The following is a 14,001-nucleotide window of genomic DNA, read 5'->3' as shown; positions in this document are numbered from 1 at the left end:
CAGGAAGGGCACCGTAGTGAGCAAAATATGGGCTTGGTGGAGTGTGATTTGAACGGAGGGTGGGGGATAGGATCAGTCGCACACAGGGGCAAATAGGCCTTGATCCGGGGCCCCTGAGACACACAGTTGGCCTCAGAGCTGCCTGGGGCAGCTCTGCCAGGCCCACCACGAAAACAGAGCTCTGCCACGCTAAGGAGTCTGAGCACAGTCTTCCCAGCAACGGGGAGTCCCGAGGAGCTGCTAAGTTACGCCAGGGAGTAAAATGATCTCACGTGCTTGGGAAGGACAGCCCTGCAGAGTGAGGACGGGGGGAACACGAGAAGCAGGGACATCGTTTTAGGGATGATGATTGCAGCAAGCTTGCCAACGATCCAGGAAGAAGCCGGTGGGGGCGGGGGGGACAGGTGCAAAGTGACCTCGGGCACAGAGCTCAGGGCCTCTATAAATCCCGCCTCGCCCGGGAAGAGCCGAGAGCCTGCGGGTCCAGAGCGGCTTTGAGCCTCGACCCACCCGGGGACAGAAATGGGAACGCGCCTGGAGGGCAGAGCGAAGCTCCGCGCTCCCCACAGCACCGCAGGGCGAGCGCCCCACCGCGGACCTCCCGGGATCCACCTGCAGAGGTCAACCCGCTGGGCTGCCGGAGGTCAAGACCACCCGGACCACCGCAGGCGGACCCCCAGAGATCAGGGGCGGGGCCTCGCAAGACCCAAACAGGCACCATGTGGCAGGGGCGGGGCCGGCACCGCGGGGCGGGGGGGGAACGACACGGCGCGCGCTTGCGCGGGAGCGATCTCGCGCCGGCGTACCCTTGTGGGGGCCGTAAAGCGCGGAAGGTCGCGGTCCCCGGCGTTCCCCGGAACTTTTTACTCCCTCTGCTCCGCCTCTTTCCCTTCCCCGTTCCCCGCGTTCTGGTGCCGGGACCGCTCGCAACTGTTGTGGCTGCTGTCCCGCTGCCGCCGGGGTGGTGCTGACCGCGGAGCGCTCGGAGGCCCGTGAGGTAAGGAAACCGCTGCAGGGTCGCTCTGGCCTCCCTTCGCACGTCTCAGTGCCCCCTTCCGCTCGGCTCTCCCTCGGGGCTGGTCCCGGCCGCCCTGCGTTTCGTGTCGCTTGCGCCGGGTGGCCTCAGGCCTCTGGCGGCCCGGGCCGAGAGGGATTCGCCTCATCTCTCCCAGCATGTCCGCCGCTGTGCCCCGTTCGGCCGAGGTGGCCCGGGTCTCGGGGACTAGTGTCCCGCTGCCCCGGGGCCTACGCAGCGGCCCCTCAGGGGGCGTCCGCCGCCTCAGCCCGACGTCCAGAGCGTCGGCGGTGACCGCGCTTCGCGCTCCCGGCCTCGGGCTTGCAAGCCCCTAGCGCGGAGGAGGCCGGGCTCGCCGGTCTTCGTCCGCTGCGGGCGCAGTTGCTTTCCCGCCTGGAGACCTGCTGCGGTCCGGTCCGCCTGCGCCTCACTAACTTGCAGGACTGCTGCAGAGTGCGGCAGCCAAGTTACCGGGGAGAGTGTAGGCCCGGGGCGGTGAGCCGTCTTCGTGATGCGTGAGCACTCGGCACCGATGTGAAGGACACTGGGGTGGGATGGGGGCATCTTCAGGTGTCCTTTGTCGGTGTGTGTGAGCGTGACGTACGGGGCTGCGGAGGGAAGGAGGTGGGGAGCCGCGCCCCAGGGCACACCTGGCCGGCGCTGGCGGTTCGTATTGATTTCTTTCTTTTTTTTTTTTTTAATTTTATTTATTTATTTGACAGAGATCACAAGCAGGCAGAGAGGCAGGCAGAGAGAGAGGAGGAAGCAGGCTCCCCGCTGAGCAGAGAGCCTGATGCGGGGCTTGATCCCAGAACCCTGGGATCATGATTGAGCCGAAGGCAGAGGCTTTAACCCACTGAGCCACCCAGTCGCCCCTCTAATTGATTTCTTAAACTTGTCTGATCACCTGGTGGCACTTGTTGAGAATTACACATCCAGGACCGGCAGGGTCCGACTCTTCAGAGGCGGAGCCTGGGAGAGAAATGTCCTGGGGGGGGCTCTAGTGCTGAGGCAGGTGTGGGACCCGCTGTTAACCGCTCTCCGGTCACCAGTCTTCGTTGTCCCCAGCGGCCCGTTTGTACACACGCTGTGACCGTACGGAGGAACGACTCAGAGGGACTTGGAGCTGCCCTCTTGCTCCTGTTGGTGTAAGCAGATGTGGGCATACCTAGGCCCGATATTGAGTTTGCTTGGCAGATAATTTTTCTTCTTAGCAAAAGGCTTTGTAGGGTCATCTTAGTTTTTTAAAAATATAATGTGTTTTGGGCGCCTGACTTGTTTAGTGTGAAGAGCATGTGAGTCCCGAATGGGGTGTGGAGAGTACTTAAATAAAACTTAAGATATGTATTTTTAGACACACACACAGACACACACATTTTAAATCCGGTTATCGCTTTTCTTTCCTTGTTTTTGACACCTTCGGTTTCTTGTCTAGTGACTTTCCCCTCTCTGCTGTCAAGCTTGGCCTTGGTTTTGCTGCCAAACCTACTTGGATACTCTGGCACCTGCCTTTCTTTGTTTGCATCTATTTTAAATCCTTTTTGGTTCTTGTTTGCCTCCACCACTCACTGATTCTTTGAAGGTCATGATGTATACAAGGTCACAAATCCTCTACTTGGTTCTCATCACCCTAGGCTTCCCCCCCACCATCAGTCTAGGTTTCTAACATTGTTTATTTCATCTTAAACCTCATCTGTTAATACGTGTCTTCTGTGACATTTGCAATTCCTTTTATCCTGCCAAGGGATGTGTCTTGTGGTTCTGTCTTCACAGCTACTGCTTCCTTACTCGTCTGAGGTTGTTTGATGGGTAGCAGGGAGTAAAGATTCTAGGGCAGACTCTGTGGTGCCATCCCGACAGGGTCTTACTCTTGGCTCTGCCACTACTGGCATTAGAGAAGCTTGGACGAGTTCCTTCCCTGTGCCTCAGGTTCCCCAAGCAGTAAAAAAGTTTTAGTGCCTTACAGGGTTGTGAGTTTTAAGTCAGTTGTATACCTAAGGCAGCATCTGGTAGATTGCAACTGCCTTTGAAAATATTCCCGTGGCATCTGGGTGGCTCAGTGGGTTAAAGCCTCTGCCTTCGGCTTGGGTCATGATCCCAGGGTCCTGGGATTGAGCCCCGCGTCGGGCTCTCTGCTGAGTGGAGAGCCTGCTTCCCTTCCTCTCTCTGCCTGCCTCTCTGCCTAATTGTGATCTCTGTCTGTCAAATAAATAAAATCTTAAAAAAAAAAATTCCCATTTTCTTTTTAAAAATTCTTTCACGTGATTTGGATATCCCCTGAAGTCTGAGAGCCTAGGCTTGAGGTCTCTGAGTCCTCATTGAACTCCCCTCCTCCCACCCCCCGGTGTGTTCTCTCTTCTCATCCATTCAGCGACTTATATTTCCTAGGTGCCTACGCTGAATGCTGGGAAAAGCATGATCAAGTTATATCATTGGTCCCAGATCCCAGAGAGCTCCATGGTTATATGATACTAAAAAGTATCTTTACTAAGTGCTTCTTAGGTCCAGTGGCCGTGTTTTTCCTTCTAGTCTGATTGGGTGTTTGTAGCAGCTGTGTGAGGCAGGTCGTCCTTGCTCGCCTCGTGGTTGAGGAGCCCAAAGCTCGGGGATGGAATAAATTGCTGCAAGTGGTAGAGCTAATGAGAGGTGGGCGGAGGCTTTCAAACCCCCAGCTGTCTGCCTCTCTGTAAAGCCTACATTCTCAGCTGGGCTGTTGTGCTGTTTCCCTGATTGACGAACACGGTCCAGGAAGCTCTGTGCTGGGAGAAGCCCAGGGTGCGATGGGAGAACACACAAGGGCCACCTGACCCAGTGCTGGGGGAGAGGTCTAATAAGATTTCAGGCTGAGAGCCTTGGTGGTTACCTTTGTTTGGGGGGTGGCGGGAGAGTGGCGGGAGCTATACTGTTTGGTTAGAGGAACAGTGTGCCCGGATCCCGGGGCAGAATCCTGTCCTGTTTGAGGAATTAGTTACAGAAGGTTCAGCCTGGCTCCAGAGAGAGCAGAGATAAGAAATGAGCCGGACAGTGAAGGGTCCTGCACTTCCTGCGAAGGAGATTGCCTTCTCCTGAGGGCATCAGAAAGTCACTGAAGAGTTTTAAGCAGGGGCGTGAAACAAGATTTTCATTTGAGAAGACTGGCTCAGAGTCCTGTGTCAGGATTGTGGGGTGTGGGGAGAACGGGGTGCGGAAGCCCCGTCAGGAAGCTTCTGCGGTAATCTGAGCATGGGTGGCCGTCTGTACTCAGGTAGCCGCGGCAGCGGGGGTGGGAGAAGTCGGTCCACCTGAGGGAAATGAAGCTGTGGAATCCTTAGTCCTTGCAGGTTGGCTGCATAGAGGAGCCAAGAGAGGAGGAGCCCGGGGTAACGCCAGGGTTCTCGTATATGGAGTCCCACTGGGGACACAGAAATGGAGAAGATTTGGAGATTGAGGAGGATGGGTTTCCCTGTTGGATGTGCCCATTTTGACCTCTGGGAGCCCAAGCGGACTTGCTGTTGTTCCCTTGGAGGTGCAGACGCAAATGTTGGGGCCGCTGTGGGTTGGGCCCTCGGTCACGGTAGGCAGTGAAATCCCCCGGAGAGTAGGGGACCGAGGGGAGTAGCTGGTCCCAGAGCGCCGTGAGGGACATGGACTCGGAAAGATGGACAGGGCAGAGCAGCCAGCAAAGACGTGGCCAGGGTAGTAGGAGTCAGGATTAAACCAGGAAAGAGGGTGTGAGTAGAGGGAGCGATGGGCGACATGCGGGGCTTGAAGAGGACCTTATGAGGAGGGGGCCGGTGTCTCCAGAAGTTGGCAACATGAGCCTTCTTGGTGAGAGCAGCATTCCTAGCTCGGGGGGACAGAAGCCCAACGGCTTTGGGTTCGGGACAGAGGAAATGGGGGGGAAAGGGGCAGATCATACAGGAAGCCCTTTCCTGAAGGTATTTTTCAAGTGAAAAGACAGGTTGTGAGTTCACAGTAAGAGTCACTTCTGGCTCGGGACACCTGGGTGGCTCAGCTAAGTGGCTGCCTTTGGCTCAGGTCAGGTCATGTCCAGGGTTCTGGGACCCAGTCCCACATTGGGACCTTTGCAAGGCGGGGAGCCTACTTCTTCCTCTGCCTGCCACTCCCCCTGCCTGTGCACGCTCTCTCTCTCTCTGATAAATAGATAAATAAAATCTTCAGAAAAAAGAGTCACCTCTGGCTTGACCGCCGGCAGACCGTGCAATCACTAAGGGACAAGGGAAGGAGGACACAGTCAGGCGGCGGCACTCGGGTGCAGAGCAGGGCAGCACACGGGACTGCTTATTTCGTATGATGGGAAATCGTTGTTTTAAATTTTATTCATTTATTTGAGAGAGAGACTGCATGCATGTGCACATGTGCCTGTGAGTGGGGAAAGGGGCAGAGGGAGAGAGAATCCCGATACGGGGCTCGATCCCCTGACACTGAGACCATGACCTGGGCTGAAGCCAAGAGTCCGACACTCAACCAACTGAGCCACCCAGGCACCCTGATGGGGAATCATAATTGCCTTCTATGTTTGTGTTTTCCGCCAAGACCATATTTTTTATCAGTTAGCATTTTTAAAATGAAAAATCGCTACTCAAAGACATTTATGGAGGCTATGTTTTGTTTCTTCAGTGGGTTGTGGGAGGACTTGAGCATGTGAAAATGCTGAGGGTCAGGAGGGCACTGAAGGCACTGGAGGAGGAGTTGGGTTCACGGACCTGGGTTCCCGGGGAGGAGGGGGAGGGCTCCGGGGCTCTTGCGGGCGATGAACTTCGGACCCTCTGAGGGAAGGAGAGATGGTTGCAGATGCCAGTGGGATTATCGGTGGAGTTTCAGGGGAGGAGATGAGCCGGGTTACCTGCTTTGAAGGAAGAAAGAGAAGAGGTGGGGTCCGAGGTCTGGAGAGGTTCAGAAGCACAGAAGTTGGTGCTGTGGCCGTGAGGTTGCAGGAAGAAGCTTCTCTCTTGAGACCGTTGGGCAGGGACCCGGGGTGCAAGGAGGCCTGGTGACTACCACGAGGTGGCCGAGTGATCGGCCCTGGTTGGATACCATTTGACTTGGGACACGGTGTAGGCCTTGCCCAGACTCTGTTCTGAGATGCTTGTGGTGGATGGGCGCCACACCTTGGCCTTGGGCGAGTTGGGCTGTTTGGGGCCCGCATGCTGCTGGGCGTGCTGTGTGCTGTCTGCCGGGGCTCTCCTCGGAAGTGCCCCTCCCCCCCCCCAAGCTGGTGACCCTGCCGTCCCCCGGCAGGTCCTCTGCAGTTTCCTGAACCTTGAACAGGCCTCTGCTTTGCTGGGAGAGTAGTTCTCCCTGGTGACCCGATCCCATACCCTTCTGCTTCTCTGTCTGATGATGCTGGTCACCTCATAGCCACGTGTGCTTGGTCCCAGCCTGTGACACCCGAGGGTGCGGGATAAGCCAAGCCGGACGCACCCACCCCTGCGTCTGGGAGGAGGCCTGCCAGCCCTTGAGTCTCCCTCCAGCCCGCGGCCTGCGCAGACACAGAGCACGCCGCCCCTCGCCGCGGCTTTGGGTCCTCTCTCTCCTCTTCCAGGACCTCATTCTTTGTCACCACCTCTCCTTCCAGACCCACCTCTTTCCCTTTTCCTGGCCCTTCCCGCCAGCAGTGAAACAGGCTTCAGGGCCCGTGCCTTTAGAGACCAAGAACCTTGTTCCGCTCCCGTTCTTGCTGCTGGCTGGTGCTCTGCTCCCTTCAGAACAGCAAGTGAAGGAGCGGTCCTCACTCCCTCATCTCCTCGCTCGGGAGCTTGCTGTGGCCCCGGTTTCATCCCGAGCACTCCCCTGGGAATTTCTTTTTGGGGACACCAAGGACCTCTGCTGTCCCAGCAGACCCTTGTCCATCGTGCTGCGCCCTCAGGCACCTTCCGTAGGGAACCGGTTGTGTTTTTTTTTAAAGATTTTATTTATTTATTTGACAGAGATCACAGTAGACACAGGCAGGCAGAGAGAGAGACAGGGAAGCAGGCTCCCTGCTGAGCAGAGAGCCCGATGCGGGGCTCGATCCCAGGACCCTGAGATCATGACCTGAGCCGAAGGCAGAGGCTTAACCCACTGAGCCACCCAGGCGCCCACCGGGAAACGCTTCTTAAAGCCCTTTTCCTCTCTTGGCTTCTGTGACCCCACAGCCCAGGCCTCTTTCTGCCTCACCACGGCTCCTTCTCTGTCTCTTGAACCATGTCTGTTTGTCTGGATGCTGTCCGTCTCCCCAGCACTCTGTCCTCTGCCCGGTACTTCTTCCTCTTCCCGAGCTCTGCCTGCTGGGGAGCCTCAGGGTCCTTCTTGTTCCTCAGCATGCTGGGTCTCCAGATACCCGCGCTGTTCCTTGGCTTCAGGCCTGGATGTCTGGCTGCTGCTGGTCCTTTCCCCGTGGATGCCCGCCAGGCGTCTTGCGTGTAACCCCTAGGGTGGCTGTTGGCCTGCCTGCGCCCCTTCACAGCCTCCCTCTCGCTCACTCTCCTTCCCCGCCTCCCTCCCCATCCCTAGCCCTTCACACTGTGGTAAGTGGCATCGGTTGCTTAACCCAGAAACTCTGCCATCATCCTTATTTCTCCCCTTGCCCCATTTTAACAACCCGTTCGTTGGCAACTCAGTTCTGTCATTTCGCGTCCAGAACAGTCCAGTTGCTCTGGACTCACTGCCCTGACTCCACTGCCACCATCCTGCTCTGAGTCTCCGTGCCTTCCCTCTAGGACTGTGGCGGTCACTTCCCAGCCCTGCTTTTCCTCTTGTTCTCTAGTCCTCTCCCACGGTGGAGCCCGACTGATCTTGGAAAAGCATATCCGATTATTTCATTCCCTGCTTCAATATTTTCCTTTGCACTTGTAGTGGAATCCCAGCTCGTCACGATGGCATCCAAGGGCTGTGTGTCCTCGCTTTCTGCCTGCCTCTCCGGCCTTGTCGTGGGTCCCCTCCGCTGATCATGCTGTGGGCACATTGGCGTCCTTTCTGTACTGGGACTTCTAAAGGCCCCCCCCCCCCCCCCCCCCCCCGCCCCACTGGGGCCTTTGCACATGCTTGTGCCTCTGTCCGGAAGACGCAGCCCGCTGTTTCCTTGTCACCATCAGGTCTCTTTTCCAATGTCCCCTTGTTCCCTTCCATCCTATTTGGCATATGACTTCAGTTATTCCAGCACGTTGGCTTTGCTCCTTGTTTGATCTGGGTACGGGCCGCCCCTGCCGTGGGCACCCTCACAGACACTCCGACGCCCCCTTGCGCTCTGTGTCTCTAATGACAGTTGCATAAAGGTGTCGTCGTCCCCTGCTGTCTCTACAGCTGGCGAAGCATCTGGAACTGTGCAGGGCATCAGACCCTGGCAGAAAGCGTGGCTAGCTGGTCTCTGTCGCCTCCTCTCCCTTTCTCAGTAATCCTGAGCACGGAGTACGGGGGAATGAAATCTGGCTGCTTTCTCCGTCTAGTGTGAATGTCGGGGACCTCCGCCGTAGCCGAGTGAGAGCACACCCCCGAGCTGGCGACAGACGGGATGTTTTTCCGGTTGCTGTCGGCGGTCCGAAGACAAAGGCCCGGCCGAGGATGGCGGAACTGGTCGTCAGGGAGGAGCGGCGCGTCGGCCGCCGAGGCGCATTCCGTCACCCTGCCCACCCAGGCGCAGGTGGTCATCTGCGGTGGCGGGATCATGGGCACGTCCGTGGCCTATCACCTCTCCAAGATGGGGTGGAAGGATATTGTCCTTTTGGAGCAGGGCAGGTAAGGAGCAGACGCACGCGGCGTGGGGCTGCGTTGCACCCACTGCTCGGGCTCCCCTCGTCCCCTCCCCTCCCAGTAACACGGGCCCAGCAGTAGCCAGGATGACTGGCACTAAGTAGCGGGAGAAGAGCCACAGAAAGGCTCCTGGACACGGTTTCGCGATGATTATGCCCATGTTCTTCGGCTCAGAGCGAGCTGCCCAGTTCCAGCACGGCAGGTCTCCTGAGAGGGTGCGCTTCATTTCAGGGTCACGGCGCACCTCGCCGTCTTGTCCTCTCCACTGTAGTCCACAGCAACACCAGCCCTGTGGCTCGGGAGCTTCCTCTGTGAGCCGAGCTGGAAGAGGCTGCGGGTCTCTGCTCCTTTCCTTCACGGGGCTCACGCACTCGAGTGCAGTGGTAAAGGGACGGAACAGTCTCGAAGGTCGTGCGGTGTGCCCGTGCGCCTCGGTCCAGGAGGCGTGTTGCGGAGTGGGGTCCCGGTAGAATGTCATGGATCCGGCGGGTGCCGCATTGGTTAACTGAGGTTCATGCTCTGTTCAGGCTGTCTCACTTTTCCCCGAATGTTCCCGTTCTGTGCTGTTGCCTACCAGATAGTGGATGACCTTTAACACGTCTGTTGTATTTATTTCTGAGTAGGCAATACATGTACACGACTCCGTGAAAATTGTAAGAGTGTCCAGGGGAAAATCTGCCCCCCACCTCCCTGATTCTAGCTGGAAATTTCCCTCGCTGGAGGCAAGTTAAGTTCCTTGTGTATCGTTCCAGATGCTCCCCGCGCATATGAGCGCGTCTGTATCGGTCAGCGCGGATGTGTGTACCTGGGCATTCGTTTGTTATTTTTTATACTTTTTTATTCAGGTTGGTGGCGCACCTTAAACAGCGTCCCTCCCCTTGCTTTGCTCGTTAGGGTTGTTCCATATTGTTGCAGGAAAGCTTTCTCTCGTTCCTTTTTATGTGCCCGTGTGGAGTATCCCGCCATAGAGGAGACTCCGGGCTGCTCGGTGCCACTCCTGTCGGTGGATAGGGAGGTGGCTTCCGCCTTCCCAGCTGACGGACGATGCCGTATGAGGGTCTCCGACTTCGCTGCCGTCCCGCAGTGGGAGTGAGTCCACCTCATGGCATTTTGGATGCATCCTGCAGGCTGGCTGCTGGCTCCACGAGGTTCTGTGCTGGCATCTTGAGCACCGCCAGGCACTTGACCATCGAGCAGAAGATGGCAGACTATTCCAACAAGCTCTACCACCAGTTAGAGCAAGAAACGGGCATCCAGACAGGTAAGCAGGTAATCCGCCGCCCGCAGGTCAGCCTGTGGCGCGGACTCCGGGGCTCCGGGCCGTCTGTGCCCGGCGTCGCGTCGGCCTGTGGGTTCGGTGGTCAGGGCTTGAGTCCCAGACCGGGCACTGCCACTCGTCGGGGTCTTTCCCAGGCGCGAGTCTGTCAGCATGTTGTGCTGCGTCCCGTTTCCCTGCCCGCCGGTCGAGGGGATCCGTCCTTACCCCAGATCCTTTCCAGAGCCTGTCATCCTCAGGATGTGAAAGGCTCCCTGGGCCATTTGCTGTGACTTCACTCACTGAAGTCACAGCAAGTGGCCACACGTGGCTCCTGAACGAAGCCGCCGAGGACTTGCTCCCGGTTGGTGCGTGATGGTGACATTGCTCTGAGCCGCGGCACCTGCCCAGTTGCTCTGAAGGCTGTTTCTGACCAAAGAGCTTAAACGTAGGTTACCCCTCATGTGTGTGGTCAAGGGGAAAGACCCCAGGGAGTCGCGAGCTAAGTATAACCGGAGCAAGTAGAAGGGGAGGGCCGAGCTCCGGGACGGCCCCACACGGTCACAAGGTAGAGGCATGTCTGTCTGCGTGTCATCAGGTGACGTACCGGCCGGAAGCCCAGGGGCTGATGAAACCGTTTGGTGGCCACGGGAGTTGTCCTGGGGGAGCAGCGGGGTCTAGAGCTGAAAATTCAGGATGCCCGTGTCCGTCAGGGTTGCTCTTCTGAAGACCCGCATAATTCAGATCCCAGATGGTTCCAGGCCGATCCTGGCAAGGTCGGTAGTAGCCTGACGTGCTCGCCCGCTGACGCGGCCCTGCCGGGGGTCGCAGCGTAAGCACCGCGGATGGTCTCCTTCGCTGCCCGTTCAAGCGCTTATGTGACCCGCGACACGGCTGTCGGTGGGAAGGTGAGAGTTGACGTGCTCAAAGTTTTGACGACAGGCTGAGGTTTTATGGCATTTCCCCTTCACAGGATTCCTACTCTGGCGAAGCGTCCCCTCGCGTGTAAATCTTGGATCAAGCCTGAACGCCTGGGAACTGGGAGCGGGTGGCTGTGTTTGTGCAGAGGGGAGATGCCAGGAGAGGAGCTGGAGGAGGGGAGGGAAGAGGCCGTGGCCCTCTGCCCGGTGGATGAGGCTGGTGTCCCCCTCTCCACCCGCCCACGGTGTCCTCAGACTTGGCCGGGCTTCCTCTGGAGCGGCGCGGACTCTGAGTGAAGATAGTAAAAGGCGTCCCCGCTCCTCACCACCTCTGCTTTTGTCACGGAGGATGGCTGCTGCGTGCAGGACAGGGGGGAGCGGGTCCCTTTTGGTTGGATTTAATTTGGGGGCAACGGGTACTTGAATCGGGTGGGGAGCGGAGCTGGAGTCGGGAGAGGGTCTGCCTCGGGGGCCCCGAGCCGGAACTGCCGACTTGCGGTCCCGGGTTCGGTTCCTCGTGCTTTGCCGAGCCCTGCGTCGCTTACCTGCTTGGATGCGAGAGGAACCCGGGTCGTGGGCCTCTTGTCTGTAAGGGAAGTTCATCTCACTTGAGTTCTGGGTCCCTTCCTGGAACCGCATTTTGGGCCTGGTGTGTCCCTGTTGCGGTTCAGCCGTGGTGCAGCGGAAAGGGGACGTGGGGTCCCCAACGGAGAATTCCGTTACCTGGCAGGATGCGCAGGGGTCGGTCGGGGGACTGGTTTTGAGCCATTAAATGAAGACACGTGACCTGTGTACAAGCTGGATTTCCGGATATTACACGCTAATCCTCAGAGAGCGTGCGTTTACGTGAGGGGTTTCTTTGCTCCTTTACTAATCTGACACGTCACTACTTCAGATGAGGCAGTCCATGCAGATCTTGTGTCTCCAAAGTTTGCTTTACCTTTTGTTGGTGTTTATCAGTTCATCATATGCTCTTCGTACCATCTTTTGTATCGGGAATTGTTTGGTATGTGTTCATTTTTTGTTTCATTAAATACAAAGATATTTTTAATAATCATTAAAGCGTATTATGGAGGGCTCTGTGAGGCAGCTCATGTGAATAAGTGCTTTGGGGCGCCTGGGAGGCTCAGTCTGTTAAGCATCTACCTTCAGTTCAGGGCATGGTCCTGGGGTCCTGGGATTGAGCTCTCGGTTGTGCTCCCTGCTCAGCGGGAAGCCTGCTTCGCCCTCTGTCTCTTTCTCCCACTCATGCTTGCATGCGCACGCGCTCGCTCTCTCTCTCTCTCTCATAAATGAATAAAATCTTTAAAAAAAAAAAAAAGTCTGCCTTTCATAACCGCAGAGGAGGGTACCCCAGTATGCGCCATTGGTTTGTCCACTTCCCATTACCTGATGTTCATAGTATCCTTTTTTGGTTGTTGGAGTGATGCAGTACAGATCCCTGTAGGCTGCATTTGTTTTTTCTTGCTATTTCTAAAAGACAGAGTTCTAGAAGGTTGATGATTTGAGCAAAAAGCGTTCGTATTTTCAACTCTGATAGGTATGGCCAGATCTGTCCCCGAAAGAGCTACCCGTCACCAGCAGTGTGTGAGCGCGCTTACTGCCTCAGCGTCTCCTCAGTACTATATATGGTGGTTTTTTTTTTTTTAATTTGTTTATTTGACACAGAGAGAGATCACAAGTAGGCAGAGAGGCAGGCAGAGAGAGAGGAGGAAGTAAGCTCCCTGCTGAGCAGAGAGCCCAATGCGGGGCTCGATCCCAGGACCCTGAGATCATGACCTGAGCTGAACACAGAGGCTTTAACCCACTGAGCCATCCAGGCACCCTTACGTATGGTGTTTTCATTCTACTTTCTTGTTAACTAATCTCTCTGCCCAACGTGAGGCTTGAACTTATGACCCTGAGAGCAAGAGTTGCGTGCTCTATCAGCTGAGCCGGCCAGGTGCCCCACGTTGGGTATTATTTTCATTTTTACTTATATGAGAGATGGAAAAAGTTACCGGATTCCAGTTTGCATCTTTAGCACTTAAATATTATTTCTTAGGTTTATTGGTCATTTGTATTTCTTCTCTGACTTGTTTTTTAATATCAGATGTCTACCTTCTCTTACCAAACCTGAGCAGTTCTATGTTATGGCTTCAAACCTGGAATAAAGCACATTTTATGTCAGGAAGCTCTAGACCAAACTTTAAAAGTCCTCTGTGGGAAGACAGTGGACAGGGAGGCTTGTGAAGCAGTGACAGACTGTTGTGGCTGGTGGTTCTGTTGGGAAGAGCACAGTTTGGCTTCATGCGTGTGCTGTGATGTGCAGCTTTGTGCACAGCGGCCCTGTCCTCCCGGGGGACTGTTTGCTGGGGAGTGGGGAGTCACTGCTAAAGCCTTGTCTGCAGGTGAGACTCCGTGTGATCAGCCCCCTCACTGGCCACGATCACCGCACTGGCCTGGTCTGTGTGCAGTTTTTAAAAACCAGTCTCTGAAATTTAATCTCTGAACTGAGACATTCTTGTTGTGTCAGGGAAGGGCATATTTACCTGATGATATCAAAAGAGACGAGAAATATATTTAAGAGATCCTCCTGTGCCGTCTTTTAAAAAGATGGCCTGATTGATTTAGCTTTTTCATCATCAGAACTGAGAGTGAAGTATGTTAGGGAGATTGTCACTGACCCAAGCGCGATCAAGGTTGTGTCAGGTATGCTGACTGCGAAGACCAGGAATTGACCCCGGCCAACTTGGACAGAAGGGAGTTTGTCGGAAGGCCATGGGAGCCAGTCGAGTTGGCAGGAGGCTGCCAGCTGGAGGAGGGAGCATAGAGGCTGGACCAGGGGGAGCCCAGTGCAGGCAGCCCCTCAGCTGAAATGGGGCCCGTCTGGCCAGGATGCTGCTGCTCCTGAGATGGCCGGCCTCCAGCCAGTCACCCGCTTGCTCCAGACCCAGTAGCCCACCCAGGAGGCTGTGCTGCAGTGAGAGAGGGAGGGCCCAGCCCCTGGGCACCGGTGTTGTGAGTGGCCTGCATCGGGGTCACACTCCCACCAAAAACCACGGGGAGAAAGGCTAAAAAGACTGAAGAAGGAGATGGGT

The 14,001-nt window shown here is 56.3% G+C and overlaps 1 protein-coding gene across 6 annotated transcripts in view; it reads left to right on the top strand.

Annotated features, from left to right (window-relative positions):
- Positions 1–859: 859 nt before the first annotated feature.
- Positions 860–14,001, top strand: part of LOC111152872 (pyruvate dehydrogenase phosphatase regulatory subunit, mitochondrial) — a 37,696-nt gene continuing 24,554 nt past the window's right edge. For 3 of the 6 annotated variants that reach the window (XR_002640966.1, XM_022511566.1, XM_022511565.1), the window contains exons 1-3: positions 860–997; positions 8,443–8,731; positions 9,874–10,007. Coding sequence is in view for 2 of the 6 variants with exons in the window: in XM_022511565.1 (XP_022367273.1) it covers positions 8,508–8,731; positions 9,874–10,007 (358 nt within the window). In the remaining 4 variants the exon portion in view is untranslated. The other 3 variants (XM_022511569.1, XM_022511568.1, XM_022511567.1) reach the window with 3 other exon arrangements.

Source organism: Enhydra lutris, unplaced genomic scaffold, assembly GCF_002288905.1.
Source record: "Enhydra lutris kenyoni isolate GAN:26980312 unplaced genomic scaffold, ASM228890v2 scaffoldscaffold30, whole genome shotgun sequence".
In the NCBI taxonomy this organism is placed as follows: domain Eukaryota; kingdom Metazoa; phylum Chordata; class Mammalia; order Carnivora; family Mustelidae; genus Enhydra; species Enhydra lutris.
Note: the sequence above shows the minus strand (reverse complement) of the source record. Positions and strands in the feature narration are given on the sequence as shown.